This window comes from Chrysochloris asiatica, unplaced genomic scaffold (assembly GCF_000296735.1).
Source record: "Chrysochloris asiatica unplaced genomic scaffold, ChrAsi1.0 scaffold00122, whole genome shotgun sequence".
NCBI classification, from domain to species: domain Eukaryota; kingdom Metazoa; phylum Chordata; class Mammalia; order Afrosoricida; family Chrysochloridae; genus Chrysochloris; species Chrysochloris asiatica.
Window position 1 is genome coordinate 1,727,306 of NW_006408640.1, and position 16,973 is coordinate 1,744,278.

Sequence of the window (16,973 nt, forward strand, 5' to 3'; positions counted from 1 at the left end):
TCTCAACAGAAGTAGTTTGTCACTCTTTCTTCCTAGTCTGTCTTTGTTTTGTAGCTCATCTGAAACCTTTCCACCATGGGTGACCCTGCTGGTTATCCAAAACACCGGTGGTATAGCCCTCAGAATCACAGCAACTCAATCCACCACAGGTATAGGTAAACTTCATCAAATTGTATCAGGTTACTCTTTTTTTTTTTTAACCTCTTCTTTCTTCTTCCAGTTGAGCTCTGATCATCCAGCCATTGAAGCCAGGTCAAGTGGGTATTATCCGTAAGCGTGGGTGTTCTTGTGCATATGCCCTTTCTTCTTATCAGCTGGACACTTCATTCTCCACTCTAGTCCTTTGTGGCTATGTCTCTGACTCTGGGACTCCCCAGGTCTTGCCATACTTTAGGCCAAACAGGTCTCCATCCGGGTTCACAGGAGTCTACTGAATGTGGTAGGACTTAGCTTGCAGCTTCATTGCTGTTTTTCCCTCACTTCCCCTTATTGGTAACCAATGTGGTCATCAGTCAGAGCACATGTCTGCTCATGTATTCCCATTGAGTCTTAGTCTTGGAAAGGGGTTTGCCCTGATGGGACCCAACCACTTGCCTTGATTTATCCTGGGCGAGCAACTTGTTTGTTCTTTTAGTAATCAGTCGGACTGGTGTTATTGTTTGTATTTTTCCTGTTGGTCTTTCTTTCAAGAAATATCTTCTGTTTGTCTAGTCGCTCCAGGCTGGTCTGCTTGTCCTTTCAAGTACAAATTTTCCACTTCAGAAGATTCTGGATGGGATTCAGGATTCCACCTACGATCTTATGCAATGCAGAGGCTCCACAGGAAGCCTCCTTCACTGGGCACGTTGTAGCTCTATTTTAGGTATTCCAATCAGTTACTAGCAGAAGAGTAGCTCTCTGGCTATTCATTTCTCTCCCACTCTAGTGTCTATTTTATAATGGTATGCAAGGGGAAACCAAGATTCAAAAGACAGCCAAGTATGTTAACATTATTTTTCCCATTCCAACCATGCCTCAATCTCTGTATCCCAGAGCCCTATTGTTCCAAGGTTGTGCATACATCATTATTTACCTCTATTCCACTTAGCCCATGCAAACCTGCCTAATTGTTTTCCCATCTGTCTTTTTCTTCAATTCCCCTCCCCCTTTTTGTGTATTGCCCCCCTCTCTAGCACCCAAACTATCCTATGTCTATTCTCTGCCCTATGCTCCACCTTCCCCTCCCTCCCCTCATCCTGATAACCAGCAATGAATCCCTTCCCCTTTTTAATATGGGTTCTTTTTCTTATTAATTTCTTCTCTTTTTATGGGTCTCTTCAAATTTTCTATATTAGTCTGTATTAGTTTAGGTAAGTAGTGTTTCTAGATATTTGCTCATTTTTCTACATTTGCAAATTTGTTGGGGTACAGTTCTTTGTAATCTATTATTGTCATTTTTGTTTCTGTTGGTTCTCTTGTGACACCACTGTTTCATTTCTTATTTATGTAATTTGCATCTTCTTTCTTTTCATTTATTGAATTTACCAGTGGTTTTGTTAATCATTACAAAGACCAACTCCTATTGTTATTGATCCTCTCGATTACTTTTCTGTTTCATTTATTTATCTATTTTATTTTTAGCTTTTTATTAGGAATTGAGTGAAGGTTTACAGAGCAGATCATCAGTTTCACATTCAACAAATCACATACTCTGTTTCATTTCAGTGATTGCAAACCCACCCGAGTAACATCAGTTAACGTACTTCCTCCCTGTGATTATTGTTTCTACTCCACCTTCTTTTCCAACCCTTCTTAATTTTATCCTTGTCTCCACATCCTCTTCAGCATTTGTTGTTTTCTGTTTTTTGAACTTTACTATTAATAATGAGGTGAAATGATATCTCATTGTTGTTTTAATTTGTATCTCTCAGGTATGGCACCCAAAGTTAATACCTTGGACTGCAAGGTCACCTTGAAACTCAAGGTCGGCAGTTTAAGCTCACAAGCTACTCCTTGGAAACCCTATAGAGTCGGAACTGACCCTATGTCACTTAACAACCACAATAAAACAAAACACAATAACAAAAAAAGTCACAAACATTTCTTTATATGTTAGTTGGGTGTCTGAATGTCTTCTATAGTGAAGTGTCTGTTCATGACATCTGTCCATTTTTAAATTGGGTTGTTTGTTTCTTGTTAGAGGTGTTGTAATTTTCAATTAATTGTAGAGATTAGGTCCTTGTCTGGTGAGTCATTGAAAAACACTGTTTTCAGTTTATGAACTCCCTTTAATTTTTGGTGAAATCTTTAGATGTACATAAGTATGTAATTTTTAGGAGGTCTCAGCCATCTATGGTGTCTTTTGTTGTTTGTATGCTTTTAGTTATATTTGATAGTGTATTTATGCCATGTTTTGGAGCCTCTAAGTTTCACTGATGACCTTTATAGGCTAGGTTTTACATTTAGGTATTTAATCCACACTGAGTTTTTGTTTTTTGGGTGAAATATGGGTCTTATCTCCTTTTTCTGCAAATGGATTTCCAGTTTTTCCAGCCCTATTCATTGAGCTCTGGTAGCATAGTGGTGACAAATCAGGCTGCGAACCACAAGGTCAGCAGTTTGAAACTACCAGCTGTTCCACGGAGAAAGATGAGGCTTTCTGCTCCCGTAAAGATTTACAGCCTCAGAAACCCTGTACAGGGTCGCTATGAGTCTGAACTGACTCTACGGCACATAACAACAACAACAACAACACTCATTGAAGAGACTATTTCTTCCTCATTTAATATGTTTGACCCTTCATCAAATCAGCTGCCTGTATATGGATGAATTTACTTCAGGATTCTCAATTCTATTCCATTGATCAGCATATCTATCATTGCACCAGTACCAGGCTATTTTGACCACTGTGCATGTGTAGTAAAATTTGAGATCAGAGAGTGAGAAGGCCTCCAACTTTGTTCTTAATGTTCTGATTATCTGAGGTCTCTTTCCCTTCCTTATAAAGTTAGTGATTACTTTTTCGTCTCTTTGAAGAATGATGTTGGAATTTGGATTGAAATTGAATTATATCTGTAAATTGTTTGGGGTAGTATTGACACTTTCACAATGTTAATTCTTCCTATCCATAAGCATGGTATATTCTTCCATTTTTGAAAGTCTTTTTTGGTTTCTTGTAGTAGTATTTTGTAGTTTTCTTTGTGATAGTCTTGATTATGATACATCTTGGTGATTTTCTTTTGGCATCGGCACTGTTTGTGGATTCTTGATATTCTTAAATGCAAATCTCCTCATTTTTCATGATTTTTGGGAAATTCTCTTTCAACAAATCTTTGACAATTTTCTCAGTGCTTACTTTACATAATTCTAAGGCTTTCTTTCTTTTTTTCCATTCTTTTTTCCTGATTTCTCCTCTAACAAATTAGTTTAGAGAGATTTATCTTAAATCTTACTAATTCTGTCTTCCACTGATTCAGTTCTACTTCTTTGGTATTTCAGTGTTTTATCTGTTTTTCAAATATTAGTATTAATCTTCAGTATTTCTATTTGTTGTCATGGTATGGTATCTAATTTTTCATGTATTATGTCAGCTTGTTCTTGGAGTGCTTTCCTGAATTCTTCAAGAGTTTTGACTGTTTTCTTTTCTCTTTCTCCTTTTTTTCCACCTGAGTTTTCTTGATGTTTTTCTCAATCTATTGAAAATACTTACACACCATTCTCTTTAATTTCTTATTAAGTATTTTCCATGTTATGTCTTCCTTGAGAAGGTTCTCAAAGCTCTATAGCCTGGTCACATGTTGAGTCATCTTGTTTTGTTTCTTCATGTAAACTGAAGTTGGCTGTTGCCTCTGAAAAATTGTGGTGTTGTATTTAATTGATGATTGCACATTAATGTGTTTTGCCCATGCCTTTTTTTTTTTTTTTCTCTTGAAGTTTTTATTGTGAATTGAGCTATAGTTTATATGGGAGAACATCGATTTTGGACTCAACCTATCATATTTTGCTTCATTGAAATGATTACAATCCCCTCTGTGCACCATCGGTTACCAGTATTTGCCTCAATTCCCTTTTTGTTGTTGTTATTATGTACACAAAAACACACAGGAACATATAATAATTTAAACAACCAAAAGGCACATTTTGCAAGCCAGCCTCCTGCCTGCCAGAACACAGCCTTTCTCCATCTATGAGTCTAGTGTCCTCAGCTATTCTATCTCTCCATGCCATCACCTCTGCCTCCATCTCTGGTGTCGCTGCTTCTCTGGTTATGGTCCCAAGTTCCGCAACTGCTTATCTCTCCTAGGGTCCTCAGTTCCTGGAATGTAAGATTAACTACTACTACCTTTTTGTTATACAACTTCTATATTTACAGTTGTGACAATTGCAATTAGTCATGATAACAATTACTCACTATTGAATCAAATTAATCCTATACCCATCTCCTTTCACAGACCCATCTAGACAAGATGAAAACTATTTAGTGGGTATTCTACCTTCCCCTGCACACTCTGAAACTAAACTTCCTCTTGAAAACTTTTGTAAGCCAGCCACTTTGTGCCTTTGTAGACCCCCATTTTAGGTAGCCAATGTCTAAGTTGCTCATCCCTATCAACTCTATTTACAGAGGGGATAGGCTTGATCTTTGATGTGAAGACTCCTTTCCTCTCGGTTGGTATTTAGAGCTACTACATCCATAAGTAAAGGTTTGCCCTTGACTTAATTTTTTTTTTTGCTTTATTTGTCTTAACATATTTGAGTGAATGGGACAGATGTGCTATTCTGCTTGTCAATTTGGTAGCACTTAGGCACTCCCACCCTATCTCCTGGTGGGTGTGACAGAGGATGAGCATGTGTGTGCAGTCCTGTTTGTGGTCTGTATAGAGTAGTTGAGGTTGGATTGCACTGGTGTCAGCTGTTGTCTGTTTCTGAGGAGGTGATACAGGTGATGCAGTGGTGAGTGGTGGGCCTTATCCAGTGAATGGACTGCTAGTAGTATGGGCATAGTTAAATAGGTAGAGCAAAAGACAAAAACAAGAGGAAAAAACACAATAAAATAACTGATGGAGAAAAAAAGACGGAAAAACAAACAAGAGAAAAAGAAAATAGTAACTTGATAACAAAAATAAAAACAAAGAAAAATATAAGGAAAAATGAGGAAAGGGAAAAAGAAAAGAGATAAAGAAAACAAGAAAAGGAACAAAAGTAATAGAAGAAAAGGGAAAAAAGAAAAGAAAAAAGACCGGAGAAGGGAAAAAAGAAAGAAAATTAAGTAAGAAAAGAAAAATCCAAAAGAAGGAATGGGAAAAGAAGAAAAGAAGAATAGGGGGGAAAATGAAGGAAAACAGTGGGGAATAGGGCACTTGGTATGGTTTAGCAGCTCTGTTGGCTGAGAAGGCCATGGGAGATGGGATTCCTGATCTTGGAAGGAGTTTCTGCCAGTCCAGAGGGCAGTTTGATATAGGGTACCTAATCCCCAAGGCAGTTCCAGGGATTGCCTTGAAGCAGGTCGCCTGCTTTGGCATATGCTTTATACATGCACCTCAATCATGGCATAGTTTTAGTGCTGGGCTGCTAACCACTGTGGGGGCACAGGTGCTGTCCTGTGTGAGTGGAACTGAAGATCAGTTTGCTGCCCCAATTGGAAAGCAGCTTGCAAAAATTCAAAAGGCCATGCTGACAATTTATCATTCTGTTTGTCTCCTTGTCTGCTATTTTTGTTCAGTTTCTTTATGTAGTCAATATTTGATCCACTTATTAACTTTTCTTTTGGAGCTCAGGGTTCCAGGACTATCATCAGTATTTGTTTCCTTTAGTTTCTTGTGTCTTAGTTATAGAAGGTTGTCCACTTAGTCTTCGATTTTGCTGGAAGTATCCTACTCAGAATTTTTGACAATATAATTTTACTTGGTATAGGCTTATTGCATTGTATTCTTTACTCCTTCATTGTATTTTTGGAATATTTTGTTTGTGCTGTTGAGAATATATAGCAAAATAAACACCAATTTAATAGTTAATACAAGCATAATTCAGTGACACTGATTATGTTCTTTGAGTTGTCCAACTAGTACCACTCTTCTTTACTGAGCTATTCCTCCCAATTAACATTAAACCCACTGCCCCCTAAGGTTCCTATCTAATTTTTCAAATTATTATTGTCAATTTGACTCCATATAGACAGCTCTTAAGATAGCATAATGCTCAAGGCAGACATTTCTAAATAGTTAGATATTGCTTGGTTTTAAGACTTCGGGGACTACTTTTGATTTAAGGTTTGAATATTATTTCAGGACAAAAATTTCAGGGATCCTTCCAGCCTCTATGGATCCAGAAAGTCTAAAGTCCATGACAATTTAAAATTCTGTCCAGCATTTTGTCCCTTTTCATCATGATTTTTCTAAAGAATCTCTGATCAAAATGTTCAGTACAGGTATCTGGCCACCATTCATTTCTGTTTTCACGTCAAAGGAGGCAGTTATTCTTACAGGCAATTACCCACATTTCCATATCCTCTTCCTATTCCTGGTTCTTTTGCTCCCTCTATTTCTCTTGGTGTACAGAGACCAATTATTTTACCTTGGATGGCAATTTGCAAATTTTGAGACACCAGTCACTACTCAATGAACTAGTAAAACAGAAGCACTAAATGTGTTATTGGGCTAATAAACATGTACATCCTTGAAATCATGACCCTAAACTCCAAACCAAGGAACTGAATATCATGAGATTTTTCATTTACGTAAACAGCCTCTACAGTTACTCTTTTTTTTGTCACGCATGCATGCCAATGTGTTGTCCCTTTGTATACAGAGAATTTTTTGTAACTGTGAATTTTTATCGCTTGAAGACTTTGTGATTAATATTTTCAATATAAGTAAATTCAATTAACTTCAGTTTTATATGTTCTATTTTTTTGCCATAGCATATGACAAAAAACATCTGTTAATTTTAAGTGTATTGAGTCAAATGCCCCAATGAAACATTTTGTAGTATTTTTTCTTTGTAAACTTTACCTTTTTATTATTAAATCAATGTCTCTTTATAATGATATCACTTAAACTCATAGGCTTTCTGTTCCCATAAAGCTTTACACCCTTGGAAACCCTATGCATTGTCACTACGAGTCAGAACCGACTCCATGGCACACCATCACTACCAATAATGTTACAAGTTGGGCTGCAAACTGCAAGGTTAGCAATTTGAATCTAGCAGCCACTCCATGGGAGAAAGATGAGGCTTTTTGTTCTTGTAAAAATTTACAGCCTTGAAAAGCCTCATGATGATCTGGAGTCAACTTCACAGCACACAACTACTTCACAGCACACAACTACTACCAAACTCATATAAAGAGAGTCTTCATGGTGTCATTGCTAAACGTTTAACTGCTAACCAAGAGGTCAGTACTTCAAACACATTAGGCACTTCACAGGAGAAAGACAGCAGTCTGATTTCTTAAAGGTTACAGCCTTGGAAACCCTATAAGATTGCTTTGTGTAGGAATCAACTTTATGGCAATGGGTTAAACTCATATAAATGTATGCAGTTATTTAAACACCACAGTGTTCCACGTCAGTTCATCAGATGGGGAGATGAGCTGTCTGATAATCTGACATACCAAGAAATGAAATCTGACATAGTCTGGACAGTCATTCCTGAAAACGCATCCACTCACTAAAAACAGAAATTCCTTATTATTCTTAACTTTTTCAATTGTTACACTATATATATATATATAAAATCTGGACTGCTTTAAAATTATATGTTCACAACATTTTGAGTTAACACAACTACACTTCGAAGGGCTAGGTACACAGACTTGCAGGTGATATATTTCAAGACTTTTTTTTTCTCTCTCCCCAAACTACCATGTGTTACTTCTTCTCTAAATATTTTGCAATGACTAAGGTATCCATACTTCTGGGGTGGCACTGTAGGATAAGCACTGGACTGTGAACCACAAAGTTGGCAGTTCAAACTCACCAGCTGCTCCTCAGAAACTCTGTACAGTGTTGCTATGAGTCAGAATCAACTCAACTGCACTTAACAACAACAACAAGGTATCCAGAATAAGTCCTGGTGGCACAATGCTTAAGTGCATGACTACTAACCAGAAGGTCAGTGTTTGAACCCATCCATGGTTCTGCAGTAGAAAACCTGGAGATCTGCTTCCATAAAAATTATATAGAAGAGCTGACAGGGACAGTTCTACTCTATAACAAATGCGAGTCCTGGGCTAGAATTGACTTAACAGCATGGTATTCAGACCAGATGGAAAATAATAAGGCTTTAAAAGGTTAACCATTTAAGATTAAATGGTTGTTTGGTATAGTGAAGAAAACATTGGATTCAAATGCCTGAAGCCACTTCCTACTTGCTAAGGTGTGAGCACTGTCTATTCATCAATATTTTGTGAGGCTGTGGTGCATGGTAACTACTATCATTTATTTCCAGTTCTATTAGCCATAAAGTGCTACGTGTACGTAGATTTTAGTATTATAGTTTTACAACCTCTTAAAGGTCATGGTCCTCAGAAATCAAAGAAGGAAGATACATGTAACAGATTTACCAATTCTTCATTTTCAAATTCCAGGTTATCTTGTGCTGCATCTTCTGTCACTGGTTTCTGGACAATGTTTCTACAGACGAGCCAGATGGTGAGACTAGCAAAGAACATCCCGATATCAGGCACAAATACTCGGATCCCATTGCCAGCGTCCGCTCCCTTTAAGCTACAGAGGGGGAAAAGAAGGGAGGAAATTTAGTTGCTCTTATATTTAGCTCTGTTTCAGTATGTTTTCAGTCTTTATAATGATTTAAATTAAGAATGCTTAGCTTCTCCCTCGAATTTATCAGGAAATTTGTATTATCTTTCAATCTTATGACATCTATTAGGAAATCCTGAAGATGCCAGTGTTTCACTGGAATTTAAGAAACAGTGTAAATAATTCTAAACCAATTCTCCCTCTTAAAAATACTAATGGATTATATTGCTATTAAATAAGCCATATGCTAAGTACAAATAGTTGTATGCATGCTAGCTGAAGCAGAAACTAGACAAGTTCTAACAGATAGGAAATATTTTACTCTAGGTGTAAATCAAAGCTAGATGGGAAAAAAAGACATAAAATGTTAAATGCAATTCTTGAATTCAGGACTTTTTTATTATTTTGTATACTTATTAGATTTGTTTTCCATGCTGTTCCAAGAAGGGTAGATCTAATGCTGTTTCATTTTATCTTAGAGAAGTAACATTGAACTTAGAATGACAAGATGCAGTTGAAATCCAAGTACGACACTAGCTATGTACCACCGCATGGTAAATCATAGTTTCTTCCTCTATGCCAAAGGTGTAATAATATTTGTTTTTCCTTATCTTATTTGAAAAATTGGGGGAGAAATGGCACATATTTCTAGGGTAGCCTTTTTTGAAAACAGTAGCATCAAGGAACACTCAGATAGTGATCATACCTACATGTAAGTTTGTTGTTATAACTGAGCTGTTGAAGCATATATGGTATGGCAGGCAGCACAGGTCAGTGGGCGAGGTGTAGAGGGAAAGGGATTCTATGGAAGAGCAGGAGATTGGTCTAGACAGGTAATACAGATACAACCTGTGGATTTGGGGGCCATTCAGAAGTAGAGTTATGTGACTAACAGGCTGATACTGAGTTTCTGGCATCATAGCAACTCACTGAAAATGTACTTTGGCTGAGCTCACTCTGCTGTAAGCATATTACAACAAACCTAAGAGTCACTGCCACAATGAACTTATTTATCCTACTGTTTAGGATGCACCACAGCAGTTATTTGGTGTGCCACTATAGTCCAGATGACTGGGTCCTGGTGCTGGACTAATGTGTGGTGCTGAGACCACAGCACTTTGGTCATTATTAGAAATCCATGTGATGAGCAATTCCTGGCATGTCCGCTGCTTCCCCAAGGAACAAAGAATAAACTTTGGCAAGGAAAAGCCAACAGAATGACTACAGAATGACTAGACATTATGAACATAAAGTTATACAGATTTCAGCTTACAAAAGGAGTTTAGGATAGGAAAGATAGAGACAGCAGTGTCAAGAGTCTGTGCTACTATTGAAACTTCTAGATGAGCTGCTCAATGGAGAAATGAAGGGTGGGATTTCAAAGGAGGGCTAAATCTTTGAATAAATATTTATCCGTGATAAACTTGCTCATGCAGAGGAAGCAAATAATTAGAATCAATATTTTGTAAATATTATAACATATGTCTGTCTTTATATTTCCATGTATGTAACATATGTCTGTCTTTATATTTCCAAGTTTACTGTGTAAACTTAGATATTATCAAACACACACATATATAAATACACACAATATATAGATATACATTATGTATATACAGTATATACATTTACACTGTATGAATTTTGTTAAAAATATTAAAACACAAAACAAACAAACAAATCAAGTCCCCCAATCCTCAAAATCACCACCATTTTGATGAATTTTAAAATTATTAATAATATCTACCACTTACTTTGTGCCCAGCATTATGATGAGGGCTTTGTACATCATTATTTAATCCATTTGACTCCCATGTAAAGTTAGGCATTATTATTATCCTCCTCTTAGGTATGACCAAACTGAGGTTTCAAAAGCATCATACAGTTGGAGGAGTACAAGTGCTAAAGACAACAGAGGTAAATACTGTCATATACACAATGATCATCTATGATAGATGCATGGATAGACACACAGGTTGAGTGGATGTATGAGGGACAGTGTGAGGCTTCACATAAATATATCTTTATGTACAAATTAAATATGGAGTCTTGGTGTGGTGCTGTAAGATAAGCACTGGACTGCAAAGTTGGTTTGAATACAAAGTGGAGGTGGTGGTTATGTGCCGTGGAGTCAATTACAACTCATAGTGACGCTGCACAGGATTTCTGAGACTGTAATCATTACAGGAGCAGAGAGCTTCATCTTTCTCCCATGGAACAGCTAGTAGTTTCGAACTGCTGGCCTTAAGGTTCGCAGTCCAATTCGTAACCATCACGCTACCAGAGCTAGGTAGGCAGGTCAAACTCATTAGCCGCTCCTTAGACACCCTACACAAGGTTACTAAGAGTTGAAACTGACTTGATGGCACTTAACAACAACAACAACAACAACAACTAACAGTAGAATATACTTTACTTTAGATGTAAATCAAAGCCAGAAAGGAAAAATACAATGTTAAAAGCAATCCTTGAATCTAAGACCTCTTCATTATTTGGATAATTAATGAAGTATATTTGTTTTCTGTGACTCTTCTTTTAATCTTGGAGATGTACCATTGTACTCAGAATGACAAGATGTACTTCAAGTCCAAGTATGACACTTATTATCTACATGCCACTGGATGATTCTGCCTCTGTTCCAACGGGAAATAATATATAGCTTCCTTATCTCATTTGAAAATTTTTGGGGAAAAATAGTATGTATTTCTACTCAAATATAATTTTTGAGACTAGAAGCATCAACATGAACAATTGGATAATGTTCATAGTTATGTGGCAGTTTGTTGTTATAACTGAGATGCTGAAGCAAACATAGTTGGAAGAATATATTTGTACATGAATATTTACCTTTGCTGCAAATATAGCCATGAATGTGGTGGAGAATACAAGGACAAAAGCTGTGTAAACTTAGATATTATCAAACACACTGAGGGAAGGAGTTGCAGGGCCTTGGGGCTCAGGATCACAGTCTCAGGGGACACCAAGGTCAATTGGCCTAACAGTCCACAAAGACAAAGTTCTACAGCCTATGTTGTTGAGTAGTGACTAGAGTCTTAAAAGTTCATTAGCAGCCATCTAAGGTGTAACTGGAGTCCTGGTGTGGCGCTATGGGTTAATGTGCCAGACTGCAAAGCCATTTGAACTGCAAGGTCGGCAGTTCAAGCTCACTAGCTGCTCCTTGAAAACCCTATACAGGGTCGCTATGGGTCAGAACCGACTCGATAGCACTTCACAACAACAACAAGGTGTAAATACTGGTCTTTCCCTGTCTGATGGAAAGAAGACAAAAAATTCAAAGAGGCATGGAAACAATTAGTCCAATGAACTAATGGGTCATGCATACATACATCACTGTCCACAACCTTGAGATCAGAATTAGATGATGCCTAGTTATCACTACCAACTGATCTGAAAGGTATCACTGAATAGAGTGAGAGAAAAATATGAAACAAAACCAAAATTATAAGAAGTTCCAGGCTTACTGGTTAGATAGAGATTTAGTCATTCTTCAGGTCTGGAAATGAATTCACCCCCATGGCTCAAGTTTTGGCCAAACAATAGGTCTATTGTAAAGTACACACACACCTTAGAATTACACTAATGAGATAAGCACACATTAGAATAGTCAACCATTTGAGATCAAAAGGGCAGCATTTACCCAAGGACAAACTTCAGAAGGGTTAGGAAAGGAGGAGGAATGGAAACAGGAAAAGAAGAAAAAATGGAAAGGAAGTGGGATAAGTGATATTACTTTATGGGGATTACAATGAATGCTATGAAACAAAATATGTATAAATTATTGAATGGAAAACTGATCTGCTCTGTAGTTCTTCACTAATTCACAATAAAATGTTTAAAAACAAAACAATAAACATAAAAGAAACTCAAATAAAAATTTATCACACAAAAAATGGCAAGCTAATTTCACTTTCCTAAAGTCACATACATGCTCAATGAGAGAACAGAATTCTACTCAAGCTTCTTTGAAGCCTAAATGTTATGCCTTCAATCAATCCAATGCCCATTCTATGTTGAGAAGTGCTTATTTATACTTAATAAAAGAAAGCTCATAATTCATCTATTGTTTTGAAATGGATTTACCCAATTTATCACAAACACTTTCACAGAACACTGGTTATTTTTTATATATAATTATGCTTATGGGAGTCCAGGCATGGCACTGTGGGATAATGCACTGGACTGCAAGATCAGTTTGAACCACAAGGTCAGCAGTTCAAACTCACCAGTTGCTCCTTGAAAACCCTATATACAATCACTAAAAGTCAGAACTGATTCTATGGCACTTAACAACAATAGTATTTATTTAACTAGTTCACTACTGTTGTACATTGAGAATCTTTGCATTTATTTGTTACTATAAAAGTTAATCTTAATATAATAAAAGGCTTGGTAACCTAGGCTTTTCTAGGAATCAATCTAATTTGAACCAGTCTAGGAGCCAGTCTAATTTGCTTTTGAAAAAAAATGATCTGAAATATGGAATGCTCTGAAAAATCTTCATTGTTTACACAGTCTTTCACTTTTATATCTTCTAAATTAAGAAATATTAAAATAATAGGAGAAACTGTTATTCAAAGGTCTGAAATGGTCAATTCATTTCACTTGGGACAAATATAAGAAAAATCACATGACAATTTCATCCAAACTAAATTTATAATAATGAAATCTCATGACTGAGTTTATCATAGGGAAATTGTCAGGGTTTCTTATACACTTAAAAAGACCTCATGTGATCAAACAGAGCCAACTAGAAGTTGCTGTTGTTAGATACCTTCATGTCAATTCTGACTCACAGTGGGCGTATGCAAAACAGAAGGAAACACTGCCTGGCCTTGTGCAGTCCTTATACTTGTAATCCCTGAGGTAATCAATATTACTAGAAGGCAGAGGGGATCAAGGAAAGAGACTAGAAAACACAACCAGTCTCAGATGGATGTTCCCATCATGGGACTCCATCAGGAGAGCTGGCAGGGGAATTGTGGCAGTCGAAGTTATTCTAGTTCTTTCATGGAAAACAAATTAACTGTAGCATTTTATGACAAGAACCACTTCAGGAGAGTTGAGGGGAAAGGGTTCTCAGAAAAAAGTAATAGGAGCTGCAGCTGTGGCCTCGGCTACTCTTGGCCCTCACAGCAGAGACACAGAAAGCAGCCGGTGGACTGCCATGAGCTCCTGATTCTCAAACAGTTGCTTGGAGGCAACAGCTTGGGCTTTGTGCTACTTCATCCCAGAGGAGACATTTCGTATATTCACAGCATAAATGAATGCAGTTTGCAAAAGCATTAATTCTGCCCACTGTGGTAGAATTCATCTTTTGCATTCAGACTTGGGCTCTGACCCCTATTTAGAATGGAATCATTCAGCTGCAGAGGTGCTAAGGTATTAAACTATTACTCTTGGCTTGCTGAGCTAGCAAAGCAGTACATTCACAATTCTGCCACTGCAGAAACAATGAGACTTTTGAAGAACATAAAGAAGAGTCAGTAATTTATTAATTGCTGATAAGGCCTTGTTGATATAGGTAAAATGAATAAGTCCTATGATAACTAATGTGTCATTTGGGGAACATCTTAAAAAATATTCTTTCTTCATTGTTTATACCAACGTTTATTAAAATACATTCATTACAATGTTGTTTTTGTTATGTGTCATCAAGGTTATTCTGACTAATAGTGACACTGTATAGGGTTTCCAAAGAGCAGCTGGTGAGTTTGAACCACTGACCTTGTGGTTCAAACCGAATTTGCAGTCCAGTGTACTATCCTACAGTACCACATCACAACATTACCCCTAGAAAACTGTGCATTCAAACAAAAGGAAATGAAAAAGTCTTTGATCAAATCAGTTTTGCATATTATAGTAGTAAAGAACTTGAGTAATTCTGCGGTAATCCAACTGTTTTGAGTTAACTTAAGCATCTATTTCCTGAACTTATTTGACCAGGAAACCATTTTTCTTAAATTTCATCTAACACTGACTAGAATTTAGAGCTAGTGTTTCATCATAAATTCGGCTATGGTGTATCCTGAGTAAAAGAGTCTGCTTGTTGTTTTAAGTTTTTGACTGAAATAAATTAAAAATTTGAAACCTATACTAACTAGTAGGTAATCCTTACAAATTTAGTTTTGAATAGACCTTTAGTAGCTTGAGAAAAACAGTAACATCTAATTCCACCCATACATCCATTTATCTATTTACCTATTCATTTACTCAATAAAGTCAACGAAATTATGAAGCTGCAAGAATTAGAACCATTTGACAAATTTTCCTTATCCTACAAGTTGTGGAAATCAATAAGTGGGAAGATCAATTTGCTTTACTGCACAGAGACTAAAGGGGAGCTTAAACTGTCTGAGATCTCTACAAGCCTACCTTCCTAAGCATAGCTGGCCCTCCTCACATCCAGGCACATTCACTTTTCCCCCCTTTTCCCCAAACATGCACCCTGTCTATCACTTTACATGCCCCAGGTCTTACTAGAAAGTCCAAATGGCCCACTTTAATTCTCATACTCCTCTGTGCTATTTTTTTTTTTTTAAGGGTTTATTGTGAATTGAGTGATAGTTTACATTGCAGAACACCGGTTTACACTTATCGTTTCATGGCAATGATTACAATCTCCTCTGTGCATCATCATTCAATAGTATTTGCTTCTATTCCCTGTTGTTGTTGTTGTTGTTTGCCTTTTTTTGTGTGTGTATGGGGGGAAGGTATGTACACAGAAACACTCAGGAGTATATAATCACTTAAACAACCAAAGAGCGCATTCAGCACACCTGCCTTCTGGCCACCAGCATAGCATTTCTCTTTCCATGAGTCTACAGTCCTCAGCTGCTCTATCTCATCATGGCCTCATCTCTGCCTCCATCTCTGGTGTCGCTGCTTCTCTGGATAGGGTCCCACATTCCACTCATGCTATACTTCCTTGATGGTCCTAGGGTCCTCTATTCCTGGATTGTAAGATTAACTACTCCCCCCCTTTTTGTTACAAAATGTCTACCTTTACAGTTGTGACAGTTGCAATTCATCATGAGAGAACAGTTACTCACTATTAAGTCATAAGAATCTTATCTGTGTCTCTTTTCACCAGACCCACTTAGACAAGATGAGAACTATTCAGTGGGGATTCTTCCTTCTCCCACTCTCTGAAACTAAACTCCCTCTTGGAAACTTGTAAGCCAGTCACTTTGTGCCTTTACAGCCCCTCCCCTCCATTTTAGGTAGCCAATATCTATGTTGTCCATCCCTATCAACCCTGTATACAGCATCTCTATGCTCTTTTGACAAACCCTTCTGCCAAAAAATATACATACTCTCCCTTAATTTTCTTACTTCTGACTTCTAGTTTAGCTACCCACAAAATCTCTAGAAACTCCTGTTACTGAGACTTCCTTTGAAAGACCATCAGTAGACTTATCCCCACCAGACTCTTCTTCTTTACCTCCTTAAATACTGAAGAGTCTGCAAGGTTCTGCTCTTCACTTACTGTTCTTATAATGTTATGTGGTCATCTCTGATACTCCTATTGGCATCTACATGATGGCTTACAAGTCCTCATACCCAGTTTAGGTATCTCCTCTGAGAAACATTAGCAGATAGCCACTTATCTACCAGGTGCATCGTCTTTAATATGCCATGAGCACCTTATACACATTTTAAAAATTAAATGCTATCTTTTGTCTAAAATCTGTTCTTCCTTCTATATTCCTAACCTTGGAAAATGGTGCTATCATCAATCTAATAACCAGCCAGAAAATGGATCCTCTCATTCTCTCACCCCCAAACTGGAGATTGTCCATAATATTTCTCTTATTTCCCTCCTCTTTGTCCTACAGCCCAGTTTTGGCCTTAGTGCCATGTTTTCCTGGAATATTGTAATGTTGTTGCTGTTCAGTGCCATAGAGTTGGTTATGACTCCTAGTGACCCAGATGGGAACCATTTTTCCTGCCAAGGGCCATTTAGATAGTCATAACATCGTTTGTGGGCCATACACAATTATCAACTTAAAAATTAACCTGCTAGGATATAACCTTTGGTTGTCTGAATGGTTATATGTTCCTAAGTGCTTCGGTATACATCCAAAAAAACACAAAGAGGGATTGGAAGCAAATGCTATTGAATGATGATGCATGGAGGGGATTGAAATCATTGTAATGAAACAAATCACAATAGGATGAGTATAAAGCTAATTCTCTCCCATGTAAACTATCACT

At 37.2% G+C, this 16,973-nt stretch overlaps 1 protein-coding gene across 1 annotated transcript in view; it reads right to left on the reverse strand.

The window, feature by feature from the left end:
• PIEZO2 (piezo-type mechanosensitive ion channel component 2) overlaps window positions 1-16,973 on the reverse strand; it is an 861,527-nt gene that overhangs the window by 362,273 nt on the left and 482,281 nt on the right. The window contains exon 5 of the mRNA XM_006868690.1: window positions 8,543-8,705. Within this exon, the coding sequence (XP_006868752.1) occupies window positions 8,543-8,705 (163 nt within the window). The remainder of the gene's footprint in view (window positions 1-8,542; window positions 8,706-16,973) is intronic.